The 15,537-nt window shown below is 40.1% G+C and overlaps 1 protein-coding gene across 1 annotated transcript in view; it reads left to right on the top strand.

The window, feature by feature from the left end:
* REXO5 (RNA exonuclease 5) overlaps positions 1-15,537 on the top strand; it is a 93,853-nt gene that overhangs the window by 55,179 nt on the left and 23,137 nt on the right. The window contains exons 13-16 of the mRNA XM_082262313.1: positions 1,088-1,208; positions 6,368-6,472; positions 8,314-8,451; positions 9,789-9,881. Coding sequence (XP_082118439.1) covers positions 1,088-1,208; positions 6,368-6,472; positions 8,314-8,451; positions 9,789-9,881 — 457 coding nt within the window. The remainder of the gene's footprint in view (positions 1-1,087; positions 1,209-6,367; positions 6,473-8,313; positions 8,452-9,788; positions 9,882-15,537) is intronic.

Genomic DNA, 15,537 nt, shown 5'->3' with positions numbered 1-15,537 from the left:
CCCAATGCAGTGCAAGGCAATTCACTGCCCTTACACTGTGCAGCCGTCAGTTGAACTTTATGAAATGTCTTTGTGAAATCTCAGAGTTTGGTTAAAAAAAGGAAACCGTGCGATGCACCGTGACCGGCACGTCATCACTGCACTGATCTTGGCTGGGGCCGCACTGCACGCCAGCCTCTGGGTTATAGCTCTCATTGTTATTTTGTACATTTCTAAAATATCGACTGCCTATACCATGAGATAAAGAGCACAATTGTCTTTCTCTTAAAATATTGACTTTATTGATTTATCTCAATTCTTATATATTTGCCTCACATTTCTCTGGCATTTGTATTATTCACCGCAAATTTGATATTTTACTTTGAATTGACACTTATCATCTTTTATTGGTCCCCGGTCTGTTTTTTAATCCCTTGTGCAGTGAATTTGGGACTTTGGTTATTTGTTTATGGGCTGCTGCCTATGAGCCTTTGACACACAGCTGGATGTCCCATTCTTTATATCTATGTATGTTTTACTGTGACCAATAAATTGATTTTTGTCAAGTGGACATTCTTACCCCCAGAAGAAGACTGTATATTGAAATGCGTTGGAGTCTCCTTGTCCACATATACCACTGCATTTCGCCCATTTGGGCCTCTTGCAGACAATTCTAGCGAATAGAGCAACTATATAGTTTTTAATATATATCCTTGTATGTTTATGTATTATGCTGCTGTTAGGCCATTTGTATTAATAAAGTTTATATAATGTTATATTCTATTTTTTGCTATTTTGTTTTTGTTGTTTTCTTTTTACATCATTGGGTATTGCATAGTCCCGTTTCTAAATTGTTTTCCCCATGCAGATTCTGTATTACCCATTGGGATAGATACCCTACCAATTTTTCACAATTTTTTGGACCTTAGCTGATCTATATATCATCTTTTATTATTACATGCGATATTGAAAAGAAAAAATACTGCATGCAATAACAGTTAGTGAATGGACCCCTTAGTGATCTCCAATGTCGTTTTACTTGTCATACATGTTTAATTTATTGAATTGTTCTATTAATCTATTAGTAATATTGCACATGTATTTTTAGTCTTGTGGACTCACTGCAAAAAGTTGGAAAAAAGATTAGGTTTGTAACCCGAACAGACGCAGTGAACAACCGTACCTGTTTGGCACGATTTGAGAATGTTTTGTGTGCGTCAAATGAGGAGGTGAGTGTATTGTTGTGTACTGATATCTGAGCATCAAAATAACTAAATCGCTTTTCCTAATGCCTAATACACACAATGAGATTATTGGACGAATGATCATCCATTTTTTTTATTTTTTTTTTGCATGCTAGTCTTTTATTTTGAAAATTAAGTATGAAATTCTCGTATGACAGAAAGTGATGTAATGTATTGTATCGTATTGTATTTTTAGACTAAAACTGTACTGATTAAATGAAAATAGTCAGATCTGATATCGGTGGAGAACATTTTTCGAGTTTGCCCCTTCGGAAAAGTTTGAATGAAAGCTGTGTGTAACGGAACCGCAACCCACACTGTACTTGTGGACTTCCGTCAGTATAAGGCTTCCTCCCAGTCGTGAACATAGATATCAGATTTTCCAGCCGCCCCTATACAAAGCTAGCTGACACCTTAGCTTGTACTGGAATCTTCTTCTTTATTGAACAGTTTCACACTAAATTTATTCACACATGAGCACATCCCCCTCCTGATCAGATTACCACACACAGGTCGGGGGTTGCCTGATTACATTATCATATGCAGATGAAATTGTATACAGAAATAGAATTAACCTGAACTAACTATCTAGCCATATGGACAGAACAATATGTGAGTCCATTACCATTTAACAATGGAACAGACAGGCTTAACAGAATACACGTCTCACCTCAATACACAAACAATAGGGAGAGCCTCTGACATTGAAGTTCAATACACATTATCATAAGTAAACACAGAACCCATTTGAAGCAATCCAAACCATTAAATATATGTCTTTCACTCCCAGTGAAGGTGAGTACCATGACACTGTGTATTAACGAACAGATTACCGTATGATCGCTTTGAAAGTGGTATTTTTTTGTACGATTTTCTGATCGTGCCTTAAGTGAACACTAATCCCCATATTGGGAATACAGGCCTGATGGGTGATTATATATGTGAGTGATAACCATTTGTGTTAAATATTGAAAGGGGTGTCTAGTTTAGCTGAAGATTTCTGATCTGCTTCTTCGCTGTTAATGTCGTTTCTCCATTCAAATATAATATTATAGTGATGTACAGTGTCGAAAAAAACATGATCTAGGGATCTACAGTGCCTTAAAAATGTGTTCCTATTTGATTTCCAATATTACTTCAAATTTTTCTGTTAAAAACATTTTTGTTGAAGGTATGTCAACAGCGGAGGTAAAAACAATATACAATAATGAACCTAGAATGTTTTAAAAAGGCTTATTGTAATCTCGAGGTGCTGGTGGGCTCTGACTAGGAGATACAAATCTCAATCATTTGTAAATTATCCTAAGTTTGTATCAGTAAGAGAAGTCAGGTGTTCTCGTGAAGTAGAAGAGGTGGGGAGGTATCCTTACTGCAGTGGAAGGGTATTTTGTAGGGAGGGGGAAGGGGTGCAGGGAAAAGACCCTAAAAGATATGAGGATAGAAAAGAAAATGAAAATGGGCCCAGTTTGAAGGTGAAATGTGTGGGTACGTATCATTTGTTAATCCTTGCATGCCAACTATACACAAATATGAGACCCCACTGGACTAGGCTTTTTTCCATGGGGCCGCATAGTTGCATATCTACCTTTGTGTTGGGAGCGCACTGCTAACAATCGGGACCGGAATCTCTCGACTAAGTGTTTCCTTATCACTGTGATAGCCTCTGATTGGCTATGGCAGTGATCAGTCACTGTGAAGCCTGTCCTATATTTTCTTTCTTTGTGAATGGAGGAGAGAGATACAAAAAATTTATAAATCAAGGTTTGATCTAGGTCAGTGCCAGGGTTAGTGTTTTGGCCAAAGTCAGGGTCACTATGTGTTTTTTTTTTTTTTTTTTTTTTTTTTTTTTTAGTATCAGTGGCAGTGTGTTTTAGGTAGGATTAAAAAAAAAAAGCAAAATGGGCACTATTGTTTTTGGGCTGTACTACGGGTACAAACAACAACTAATATGCACATATGTGGTATGCGCTGCAATCGTTAGGAGCAGGAGAATTTATTTTGGGTTGTTCTTTGGTAGAAGGTTATGGTAGTAGCAAGAAATATATAGCTAAAATGTAAAAAATATAAAAAAAAATATATATATATATGTATATATATATATATATATATATATTTACTATTTTGGGCCAGTTTTCCTTTGATAATAAATAAAACAAATCAGGAGATATCCATTACCATTTACCACCAAAAGAAGCCCAATTTGTCCTGAACCTTAAGTGCGAAGGGGGTTAAACTTATGTTAGTTTGCTGAATGAGCATGGCCAACCTGCATCAGCTAGTACTGTATGAAAGGTGACTTGCCTCTATCTGTTAGAACCTATAGATTCAGCCAGGCCTGATTACAGACAGCCCAGGTCGACATATGCTTGGCAGATATTGGACAAGACATGTTGGTATGTCCCTGTCTTTGCAGGGGTTACTCCAGTGCCATTATTTAAGTGCTTTAATTTCCACTCGATGCTAGTAGCATCACAACAACCAATATTTTTATTCTTCCCTTTGTCCCATAACAGCAGACAGGACCAAACCTGATCACTGGTTTTTCCAAAGGGTTGGAAGATTTCTCTGTTCAACAGTAAGCTATCTATGGCAACCCTAAGCCTCACTTTTTTTTAACTTTACAATTCCAGCCAAGTTAAAAGCACATTCCAAGATCAAAGAAATTTTGAAAAAAGATCAGAAAAGATTTGTAGTTATTTAGATTTGTAGTTAGTACTTTTTTACAGGGCTGTGACTTCTGAATCAAGCCTCACCTAATACTTGAGCACCATTGTAATCCGGCAATGTGCAAGAGAGCCTTGGCTCTATGGGAACTGTCCCTCCTCAATGGGTAAGACAGCAGCGGCTGTCCATCACAGCCAGTGAGCCAATAAGGAGAGAGAGTCAGTGAATGGACACACAAAGCAGCGGCTTGGGAGTGAGCCTGATTGGGTGCCCCCCATAGCAAGCTTCTTGCTCTAGATGGCATTTGGCAAGAGGAAGGGGCCAGGAGTGCCAGTGGGGACTCCCAATTGAAGCCCCATGTTGTATACTTGTTATTCAGTCAGGATGCATAATAAGTAAAGAAAATTGCATTACTTTTAATATATATATATATATATATATATATATATGGTAAGTGTTCCAAGCCATCCTGTGTTAGCAGCATGCTGAAGATCCGTACCACTGCTCTAATACAAAGCGCAGTGATCCTATACACCACAGAAAGAGTACTTCATTCATCAATGCTCATGCTCCGTGAGCAGCATTGTTCATTGGAGTATAGCTCATGGGGTTTGTTGGATCATTAGAGACACAACCCACTGCGCTCTGTGTGAAAGTAGCGGTCCAGTTTTTCAGTATGCCGCTGACGAAGGGCAGCTTAGTACACCCAATTACATAAATGTAGTACACATAATTTAATCACTTGCCGACCAGTCACGTTGACTGTACTTCGGCAAAGTGGTTCGTTATCGTCTGGCGACGTAGACCTACGTCACCAGACAATCCCCGCTCTCGGCGGCGCGCGCACGCCGCCGGAGGCTCGCTCCCGCTGTATTCAGTTACAGCGGGAGTCGGGCATGGGGAGGAGCGGCGGTGATCACCGCCGCTCTTCCCCGATCGTCGGGAATCTAGTGTGGAAATCCGCCCGCTTGTGTAAACAAAGCGGGAGGATCTCCTAAGTGACAGGCAGGGTCAGATTGCAGGGTTCAGCATAGCTGAACCTGTGATCTGTCCCTGTGTCACACAGTCCCCTCCCCCCACACACGTTAGTAAGCACCAGGCATATATTAACCCCTCCCTCTCCAATAAAAATTATCCCCTTCCCTGCCAGTGTCATTTTTACAGTAACAGTGCATATGTATAGCACTGATTACTGTAGTCATGTCACTGGTACCCCCAAAAGTGTCAAAAATGTCAGTCAAGGGTCCGATCTGTCCGCCGCAATGTCGCAGTCCCGCAAAAAAAATCGCAGATCACCGCCATTACTCGTTAAAAAAAAAAAAACACCAAAAATGACAGAAATCTTTCCCTTAGTTAGTAAACGCAATGTGAGAAATATTGTTATTTTTTCAAAATTGTCGCTCTTTTTTTGTTTATAGCGCAAAAAGTAAAAATCGCACAGGTGATCAAATACCACCAAAAGAAAGCTCTATTTGTGGGGAAAAAAAGGACATAAATTTAATTTGGGTACAGCATTGCACGACCGCGCAATTGTCTGTTAAAGTAACGCAGTGCCGAATCGCAAAATATGGCCTGGTCAGGAATGGGGTAAAACCTTCCGGTCATAAAGTGATTAAAAATACGCTCATTGAGAATTTTTTTGTCAAAGACATGTAGCTAAATACATTTTGGCCTAAATATATGACTAAAATTGAATATATTGGATATTTTTTAACTGTCAAAGTAGAAAAATATTGTTATTTTTTCAAAATTGTCGCATTTTTTAATTAATATCGCAAAAAAGAAAATCGCACAGGTGATCAAATACCACCAAAAGAAAGCTCTGTTTGTGGGAAAAAAAGGACGTAAATTTTGTTTGGGTACAGCGTCGCATTACCGCGCAATTGTCAGTTAAATTCGCACAGTGCCGAATCACAAAAAGTGGCCTGGAGATAAGACAGCAAAATCCTCCGGTGGTAAAGTGGTTAATATAATGCAATGTTCTTTATTTGTTATGTCGCCTGATTTAAACAAACCTGTACCTTCAGTTGGGCTTTAGGGCTACCTAAGCAGTCTTATTTGACAGGATTGCAGTTGGCACAGCCTGGACTTGAAGTCTGGGAAATCATGCCTCTAAATAAAAAAAAAAATAAAAAAACCAAAGTCATTTCAGAGAGGTAAATAAAGAAGGATTTTCTTGCTAACAAAAGTAAATCTTATCAAGATTGCCCAGCTTTCCTGTAAGTCATAAGGGAAGTCGCAAAAGTGAAAACATTTGCAGTAATCAAGGATATGAAAAAGGGACAAATGCTTTTTCATAGCTCAGCTGTATTCCCGATTCTCTTAGCAGTGTAAACAGCTGAACAATGATTTTATTGCTGTAGGGTAAACCTTTATTGCAAAAAAAGCTGATAAGGAAGGGGGGATTTTCACTTAAAACTGAAATTTCACATTTATATGATAACACAGGTTCCTCTATAATAAAAACCTTTTGTTTTTAGGTCCTGAAAAGAGCTGAAGAAGGAGTACCTCTGTCTCTGCTTACTATTGTTAATTATCAACCTGAAAACATTTTCAGCAGACACAGTGTGGGCACTAATGAAAAAGTAAGTTGATGCAGTGTATAGTGGTGCCATTGTTGTACCTGTCACTAGGTCCTTGTGAAAAGCCCCCCACAACTTCCATGGCCAACATTATATATGTATAAGGCATCTGTCGTTTTATAATCTTTTATAATTAAAGAAGTAAAAAGTAGCTGTTCTTGTAATGGTTTAGGCTCTGAGTTGATACTCATACTCAACATACAGCTTCAGGGTTCTCTTCTCACCTACTGCTGGACTATAGGTGGGAATACCAGGCTATCTGATTTTGCAGTTCTGAGCTGACAACAATGCTGGACAGTTGCTGGTTTCCATTCATTTTTTGTGTGTTGCACCCAGTTTCCATTCAACCACAGCATTGCCAGTCAACCTTCTCTTAGGTTACTGAAGATCCCAACATTTATTGTCTATTTCTGTGCTAAAACATTATAGCCCAGAGTTGATAAAAGTCTCATGTTTGTATTATAGTGTTAATCACCTAATATCTGTAAAATAGATTTAATAAATCATTTTCAACAGATCCTTTGGGGTCCAGAAGATGTGGTCACCTAAACATTTTACTTCTGGGAGAGTAACTAGGAGATAAATCTATAAAATATTGCATCTGCCTAATTTATAGTCTTCTACCCAACCAGCTTGGGTCTCCTTTTTTTTCTTTGTAAAAACCCTGTTGTTTATAGGGATGGGCCGAACTCTCCCCTTTTCGGTTTGCAGCAGAACTCTCGAACAGGGGAAATCCCATTGAAGTCTATGGGAGCCGAACAGGAAAAATCAAGTGCCCATTTTTAAGGCTTATATGCCAGTAATTGGCCATAAAAGCGGTATGGGGGCTTGGGTACTGCCCCAGGGGACATGTGTCAATAAAAAAAAAAAAAGGAAACAAAACAATCGTTTTTTAGAAGCAGTGATTTTAATTATGCCTAAAGTGCAACAATAAAAAATGAAAAATTATTTTAAATATAATGCCTCAGGGGTCCCCTTAATATGCCTGTAAAGTGGCACATCTGTAGAAACAGTTAAATTCCATTTAAAATGACTCATGGGCACAATTGCTGGCACCCGGCTACTTAGGAAAAAAAAAGAAAAAAATGTCGTAGGGTCCCCCCTCCCCAGTCAATACCAGGCTCTTTAGGTCTGGTATGGATTTTAAGGGGAACCCCCCCAAAATCCATACCAGACCCTTATCCAGGCATGCAGGCTGGCAGGTAAGGAAAAGGGGGGGGCGAGCAAGCGCCCCCCCCCCCCTCCTGAACCATACTGGGCCACATGCCCTTAACATGGGGGGGGGGTTCTTTGAAGCAGGGGAGACCCCCCCCCCATGCCAAAGCACCTTGTCCCCATGTTGATCGGGACAAGGGCCTCTTTCCGTACAACCCTGGGCTGTGGTTATCGGGGTCTGTGGACAGGTGGCTTATTGGAATCTGGCAGCCCCCTTTAACAATGGGGGCCCCAGATTCCGGCCACCCCCTTCTGAATGGGTAACAGGTACATAGTACCCCTACTCATTCAAAAAAGTATACAAAAGTAATAACCACAGGAGACTGATTGCTTTTCGGAGGAGGTTGGAGGATTCAGTTAAAGTGAGTCAGAAGTTATTGCTTTGATGCCTCTTTAGATGACCCATAGTGCTTTGGAGTGTGAGAGCAATGGATAAAAATGTAACATAAAAGACTTTCCTTTTAAAATGTTTAAACTTTAACATTTAATACCTGTAAACATTTTTTATAAAATTGACCCCAAACCCACCTAGTTTTCCTTTACGAATGTACCTACCTATGCATATGTAATATACAAAATAAAAGTGAATATTGTGTTTTGTTACTGTGAGTTGTGTTCATATTACCCAGGTTATACGGAAGTATGAGGAGATGATGACAATATTTGCTGGACCCTTCAAAGAGCCTGTGTGCCTACAATCAGTGAAGGTTCATTTCCAAAGCTGCGGCCCTATCCATTCACTAAATATTATACTAGACACTTGTCAGGTAAGACTCATTTATAGGAGGATGTTTTGGGAAACTAAAGGTGGGAAAAGTTTACACTACAATTGCTGATTCCGGCTCATACTATGATTTGTACTAAATCCCCTTGTCTAGTGAAAATGAAACTAGTGGGGATCACATGTAAGGGATTTTCCAGAATACTGTGTAATTTCATCAACTTGCTCTGCTCTTGGTTTTGATTATACTACTATATACCTGTGTAAATTGACTTTTTCTTTGCTTTAAATGGGTATTGCATTCCTATGCAAGTCTATGGGAGTGTAAAACCTGCTTGCAGGTAATAAATAGGTCAACCGCTGGTCAGATACAGCTGTCAGTGAACTCTGCATGATCTCAGAAGCATCTCAAACTGATGCCATCGACACAAGTCTGAAGCCTATCAATGCTGGCCTTTTAAATGATTGAAACAAGGCTTATGGCTTTAAAAATGTGCTAGAACATGACCATTTTGGCCATTTTTACTATTGTTTAATTTTTTTTTAAGTTGATATGCTTTGATATTGGGTATATACACGCACACACGTATAACTGATAACTGACAGTAAATGTTCAATAAAATATTTGTACAAAATAATCAACTGTCTTTTCCATTACTTATGTCATAGAAAAGAGTTTGCAAAAAGTTATGTAAGATAGGTAATAAATAAAAAACATGGTAATAGATACATTAACCTAATTAAAGTGGTTGTAAAGGCTCAAGGTCATTCTATGAATGAAAGTAAAAAACTTTATGTGTGGCGAACTCAGTCGTAAGTTCGGACCCTCCTCCTCCTCCCCCCACCACCGGGCCATTCACAAAGTGCAGCGCGCTTCGCGCATATGCAGTAGGGATCAGCTGTGAAGCAGCAAGGCTTTACTACCGGTTTCCCTTAGTTGAGATGGCGGCAGCAGCACCTGAGAGCCGATTGAAAAATCGGCCTGGGTGAGAACACCACAGGATCCTTGGACAGGTAAGTGTCCTAATATTAAAAATCAGCAGCTACAGTATTTAACTTTCATTTTTTTCTGAAGGAGCCTGGAGCTGCGCTTTAAAGAGCAATGCATTTACTTTTAACATACACATGTTTAGTTAACAAAACAACAGAAAAGTCATTGCCGAAAGCAACCTTCACTTAAATATAGTTTCTGTTGCTTTTTGTAGTTTGCATTTTGGCAGTTTGCTTAGCAAACCAAAGCCTAGAACTGTATCCTAAAATAAAATTGTAAGATGTGAAAAAGTTTGCTTATTTTTGAATGCACTTTCATATAGTAGTTAGGTTGAAAAAAGAAGTCCATCTATTACAACCAATATAATAACCTATCTTTTTTTTTTTCCTCAGCCTTATGTCTGCATTAAGTACAGTGTCTTGGAAGCTGCTCAACTTGCTGTAAAACATTTGAATGGCACATATGTTAAGGGATGCTGCATTAAGGTAAGAGGCTAAAGACATGCACACAAACACACTGAGGCATAAGTTAAAAGAATTTTGAAAAACAAAAAAAAAAGCTATGCCCTCCAATACCTTTTTAGGCAGGGTTCACACTTGTGCGATGTCAGACATTGCATGTGATTCGTACAGCATTGCTGTGCAGATCACATGCAATGTCTGTGCAATGCGATATCAGCCATATAAACTGTATGGCTGAAATTGCATTGAATTCGCACCAAAATGGTGCAGGACCCTTTTTTTTGGTCTGTACTGGAATCGGATATGGGTATGGGTGTTCACACCTATGTGATCCAATTCCTGCACCATTTGACAGTTCGCACTGTGATCTGCAAACCGATCTGGGGGTGTCATTACCCTTACATTGACACCCCCAGCGGTTCGCAGTGTGTACCAGCGTGTGATTCTTGTGCGATGTGGGAACCGACACTGAATCGCAGGGTTTCCCGCATTGCACCAGTGTGAACCAGGACTTAAAGAGATGAAAAGGGGGAATGAGTTTAGAAGTACTTTCTCGGTGTTACTGTTGGTATAGGTTGCACAGATGATGTTGATTGGAGGCCTAAAATAATAGATTCAGAAGATAAGTCGATGGTCATATTTGAGAGTCCCAAGTTCTACTTGGTTGCCCCTTTGTAGCTGCAGGCCAGCTTCTGTTAAAGGCTAAGTCCATTATGAAATGTAATTTCCGTTCTAGGTGAATGAGTTCAACTACGGAAAACACTGTAACTATGTATTTTACCTAGTTTAAATCATTCACTCCTCTGCTTATTTAACATTTAGAGCACACAGCTTTACCAGCCTTCTGTTTCCTGACTATAAACTGGTAAGGTTGTTGTCTTTCCATAACAAAATAGTTTTTTTTATTACTGTAGGTAGTCCAGGAGAGGATTGCAACCTTGTTCAGACTTAAATTGTGTGATTCAAAAGTAGACGTGCAAGTGGTGATATGTGGGAGCTGAGGTGTTTTCCACCCAGAATTATCTATTCAAAAAAGGTGTAGTTTCTTTGCTCCACTTATGTACGTACATTTTTAGTTCACACTAGCACATATATTACATGTTGGGCACCCTCGCCATGAGATTTTGGCAAACTGTGATGATAAGTATGATACTGATCTATTGGTGATTTGTGTTATTGATATGTACTTCTGTTTTCATTTGGCACTGGTTGAGAGAAGGGGAAGGGGGGTGCATGGTATACCATATTGCTGCAACTCATTCACAGGAAATGTATTTAGGATGCCATACTGTATCCTATAATGTGTATAGTTTGTACTATACATGTGCTGTGTGCTAGGTTTGGCACATGTGTGAAACATAGTGAAAAGATCCTTCATTTTGTCATGGAAAAACAATTTTGCAAAACAGGTTTGCATCCTTTATAAAACTCTGTCCTTTTCATGTACACCTGAAATGTTTTCAAAGCTGGGTTAAAATTAAAACCCAACTGAACTTTTAGTATAAACCAGTTAAATACATTCCAGCTGCATGAAACATAAAGGAGTGCAAGACCTTACTGTTTTTTTGTTTTTTTTAGAGATCAGCCACAGCCTGAGTAGAAAAGCCTGTCACCTGCAAGCATGCTAGAGAGCGGGACCCTTGCCCTGTGTGAAAGCAGTGGTTTTCTTGTGTGAAAGCAGTGGTCTTCTTGCAGAGGTCCAACAACCCTACCCCCCCCCCCCCGACCGTGCTGAGTCAGACTGACAGCTCTGCTTTTTTCACAGCTCATGCCTGATGTTGCTAAGAACTTTGAACCTTTGCAGAGAGACCACTGCTTCCACACAGAGTGCAAGGGTCTTTCTCTCCAGCATGCTCAGGCTTTGGCTGCTTTAAAAATCAAATGAACTGTGAGACTTTGCACACCTTTGTGTGTTGATGTATGGAATGTAATTAAGCTGATTTAAAAGATAGGCCCACCTTTCTGACCATGGTTCATGTTACTTTCAAATATACACCTCCCCCAACTTTACTGAATCCCTGGATCTACTCCCAGCAGGCACCTATATATTTTTTTATGATTGCACGATATCGGTACCAATACTAAGCATTTGCAGGAGTACCTGTATTCGTGCAAATGCTCCGATACTAAAACCGATACTTTTTGTGCAGTGCGATTTGAGCCCATACAAAATGAAAGGCACAAATTGCACTGCAAAGAATTGCATGTGATTTAAACAGGAATGTGGTGTGCTTCCTGTCCAAATCACATGCGGTTTGCTGCACCGCTCCAGTGTGAACCCAGGCTTGTCATAGTGACTTCAGCCTTGGTTCACACAGGAGTGCTTCTGTGCATGGCTCCGCCCGCAGAGATTTGTGCATGGAGTGACTAGTACCATCTGCCACTGCGACAGTTCTCAATGGAGCACAAGTGCGGCAATATCACCACACTTCTATTCCAGTGCTACTACTTAGAGACCTGTAACTTGACTACTGTACCTTAGCACGTCCCTGGGCTGTTAGGAGTAGCCTGTAGGAGCCTGAGCAATTGCAATACATTGCATGCTCAAATGTGAAAAAAGAATACATGCACATGTTTTCAATCAATGTGGGAGCATATATTATTTTATTGTCTGAGGTGGAATATGTCTTTACCACTTCCCAACCGTGTTATAGCCGAAAGACTGCTACAGTGCGGGCTTAAAATGCTGGGAGGGCGTCCTTGAATGTCCTCCTGTTCTTGTGTGGGTGACGCGCTTTGTGATCGCCAAGTCCTTGGGACTGGGCTGATCACAGATCAAGGTAAAGGGCCAATAACAGCGGCCCTTTACCACTTGATCAGCTGTCAGCCAACACCGATAGCCTGAGGAAAAAAGAAGAAAGCCGTTAACCGGCTTCCGTTACAGGGACATTGGTCCCCTCAGTGGCCACTAGCACTGCTAATCAGTGCCCACCAGTGCCTTCTATCAGTGCCCATCAGTACTTCCAATCATTGCCATTCAATGCTGCCAATCAGTGCCACTTGTAAGTGCTGCCTACCAGTGCCCATCAATGCCACCTATCAGTGCCCATCAGTGTGGCCTCATCAGCACACATCAGTGAAGGAGAAAAATTACCTGTTTGCAGAATTTTATAACTATAAAAAACATTTTTGTTTTTTCAAACTTTTTGTTTAGCAAAAAATAAAAAACTCAGTGGTGATTAAATACCATCAAAAGAAAACTCTATTTGTAAAAAAAAATTCATACAGGTACAGTGTTGCATGAATTGTCATTCAAAGTGTGACAGCGCTAAAAGCTAAAAATTGGCCTGCTCAGGAAGGGGGTATAAGTGGCCAGTAAGCAAGTGGTTAAACTCAAAGTTTACTTGTGCTTTAAATAGTGCATATCTAAATTCTTTTGTGTAGAAACACATACAAACACCATTTTTATTACTCATAATTTAGTCTTTAGTATGGGTGCAGCTGTAGTAAAAGAGACTAACATTGTGTCATGGCATTTATTAGTAAGAGTGAGCATAGTGCATGACTCTGTGCTGAGATATAGGAAAACAGAGTAGAGGAAAAGAACTTTGCTCCTTTCAAAGTTAAGTGTTCCATATAGGGAACCATTATTGATGAGATATTGACTGCTATTCTAAATAACACACATGATATTTTTTCCTCACCCTCTCAACATACTGCATGGTTATCTGAGTTCTGTAACATTCTCTTTGAACCTCGTCACTTATTCCTGACAGCCTCTGGGGGCTTTCCATGTCCCTTCTTTCGCTTCCCCTCCCTTACAGAGCATTGGATCTTATCCACTTCCCCTTTTTACAGTTAGTACTTACAGTTCCTTGGTTGAGGGATAAGCTGTGTACTAAGACTGCCAAATTCACTTTTGCAACCATCTTCTAGCATCCTTTAATGTCAACCCATCAACGAGAACTTTGAGACACTTACTACCATGAATGGAGAAATTGATCTCTGTCTTTAACTATGATAATGCCCATAACTTATTCTCCAATATGTTTAACATTTATGTATTTGAATCCCTGTTATCTTTCTGTACATGATTTGTGATCAGATACTGCATTCCAACACCCCCCCCCCCCCCCCCCCATCCTGGGCCAAGTTTGTCAATGTCTGATCAATATAACTTTTTGATAAAAGAAAAAACTTTGCTCCTTGTCTTCCCCATCTTCTAGTGAAGTTCAGTTTTTGGGGCCCACTGTATTTTGCTGTTTCAATTACTGTATTATGTAAATTATACATTAACTTTTCAAGAGGTTGAGATTAATTTATAGGTTGCCTCACTGCCCAAATTGACTTCTGGAGTAAGATAGTGGGAAGAACCCAGGTCTGCTCCCTTTTGCTTCCCAATATTGCTGCTCATTTTAGTCCCTAATTTGTTCTGAAGGCTTCCTAAAAGTAGTGAAGATGGCAATGTCTGCTTCAAACCCTATGGCATTAGTTTATGCTACTATATGAGGAGTCGAGAGTCTTGAGAGATAGACGTTGACTCTGGCCAACTTTATTCCTGCTGCATGGGAAGAGATGGCCCTTGTCACACCACATAAGGCATGGCCAGGCTTGGCTATTTTGAAGTGAGATTGATGGAGGCCCTTGCATCTCACACCATACATTAAATATGTTCTGGACGTAAACATTTCATAGGAAATAAGAGCCTAATTTTCTTTGATATCTTCTGGAGATGATAAAAAATTGGATTCTTTGGTATTATTGTAGAAAAGATTTGCCCGTGTGACTAAAGTCACATAAATAGAAACCATTTGTTTTGAAAGCATGCCAGTTAGTTTTATTCCTTTGTTATTTTTCTAAAAAAAAATCTTGGTGATCCCTGACATCTGAGGCTGTAAGACCTAGGTGAATTGAGATGGGAACATTTGGAGTTCAGGCATTTGTCAATGTGTAAGCAGGGCTGGGAAAAGGGGTGGCTGCCCTAGGCACTGTGGTATCATGTGAGGTGGGGGGGGGGGCGCCACATGTGGCAGGGGGTAAATATTGTTCTAGGAGGTACATTTAGGGGGGGGGGGTGCTAAGAGTGGTCATTTGTGTGAAGAGGGGAGATGGGGGGAAGAAGATTTGTATTGGAGGGGAGATTTGAGGGGAATTCATGCTGGGAGGGGGAAATTTTAGGGGTAGAGAATTTGTGATCGGAGGGATGAGTATATTTTTTGGGGGGGTGGGATGGTTGGGCCAAAGATTTGTACTGGGAGGGGGGATTTCAGCAGGGGGACGGATTTGTACTCGGAGGAGGGAGAGAGGGAGAATTAATGCTGGGGGGGGGGGTAAGCATGTAGATTAGTGCTCAGTGTTTGTGTGGGGGGATTTTTGCAGACACATATTTCTTGTACATCGTCGGGAGGGGGTGTCGTTTAGCATGTTCGCCCTGGGCTCTAGATGACCTTTTCCCGGCACTGTGTGTAAGCATTGACTACAGTGGAAATTTATTTAAAAAAAATGAGCATGTTATCCCTTCTAAAGTGACACTGGTAGAACTAAGTACTGGCTGCCCAATATATTTTATAGGTAGGCAATGCTAAATGTAAAAAATTTTAAATAATTTTTTAATGCCGGTTTCTCTTTAAATTTGCACACCTTGACACCAACATAAATTGACAAATGATATAGGAAATGTAAAATGTGTTCCAGGTCTGATGGTATGATGGCATATATTGGTTACATATCTCTATATTAC

This window comes from Pelophylax lessonae (assembly GCF_965119305.1).
Source record: "Pelophylax lessonae genome assembly, chromosome: 6".
NCBI lineage: Eukaryota > Metazoa > Chordata > Amphibia > Anura > Ranidae > Pelophylax > Pelophylax lessonae.
Note: the sequence above shows the minus strand (reverse complement) of the source record. Positions and strands in the feature narration are given on the sequence as shown.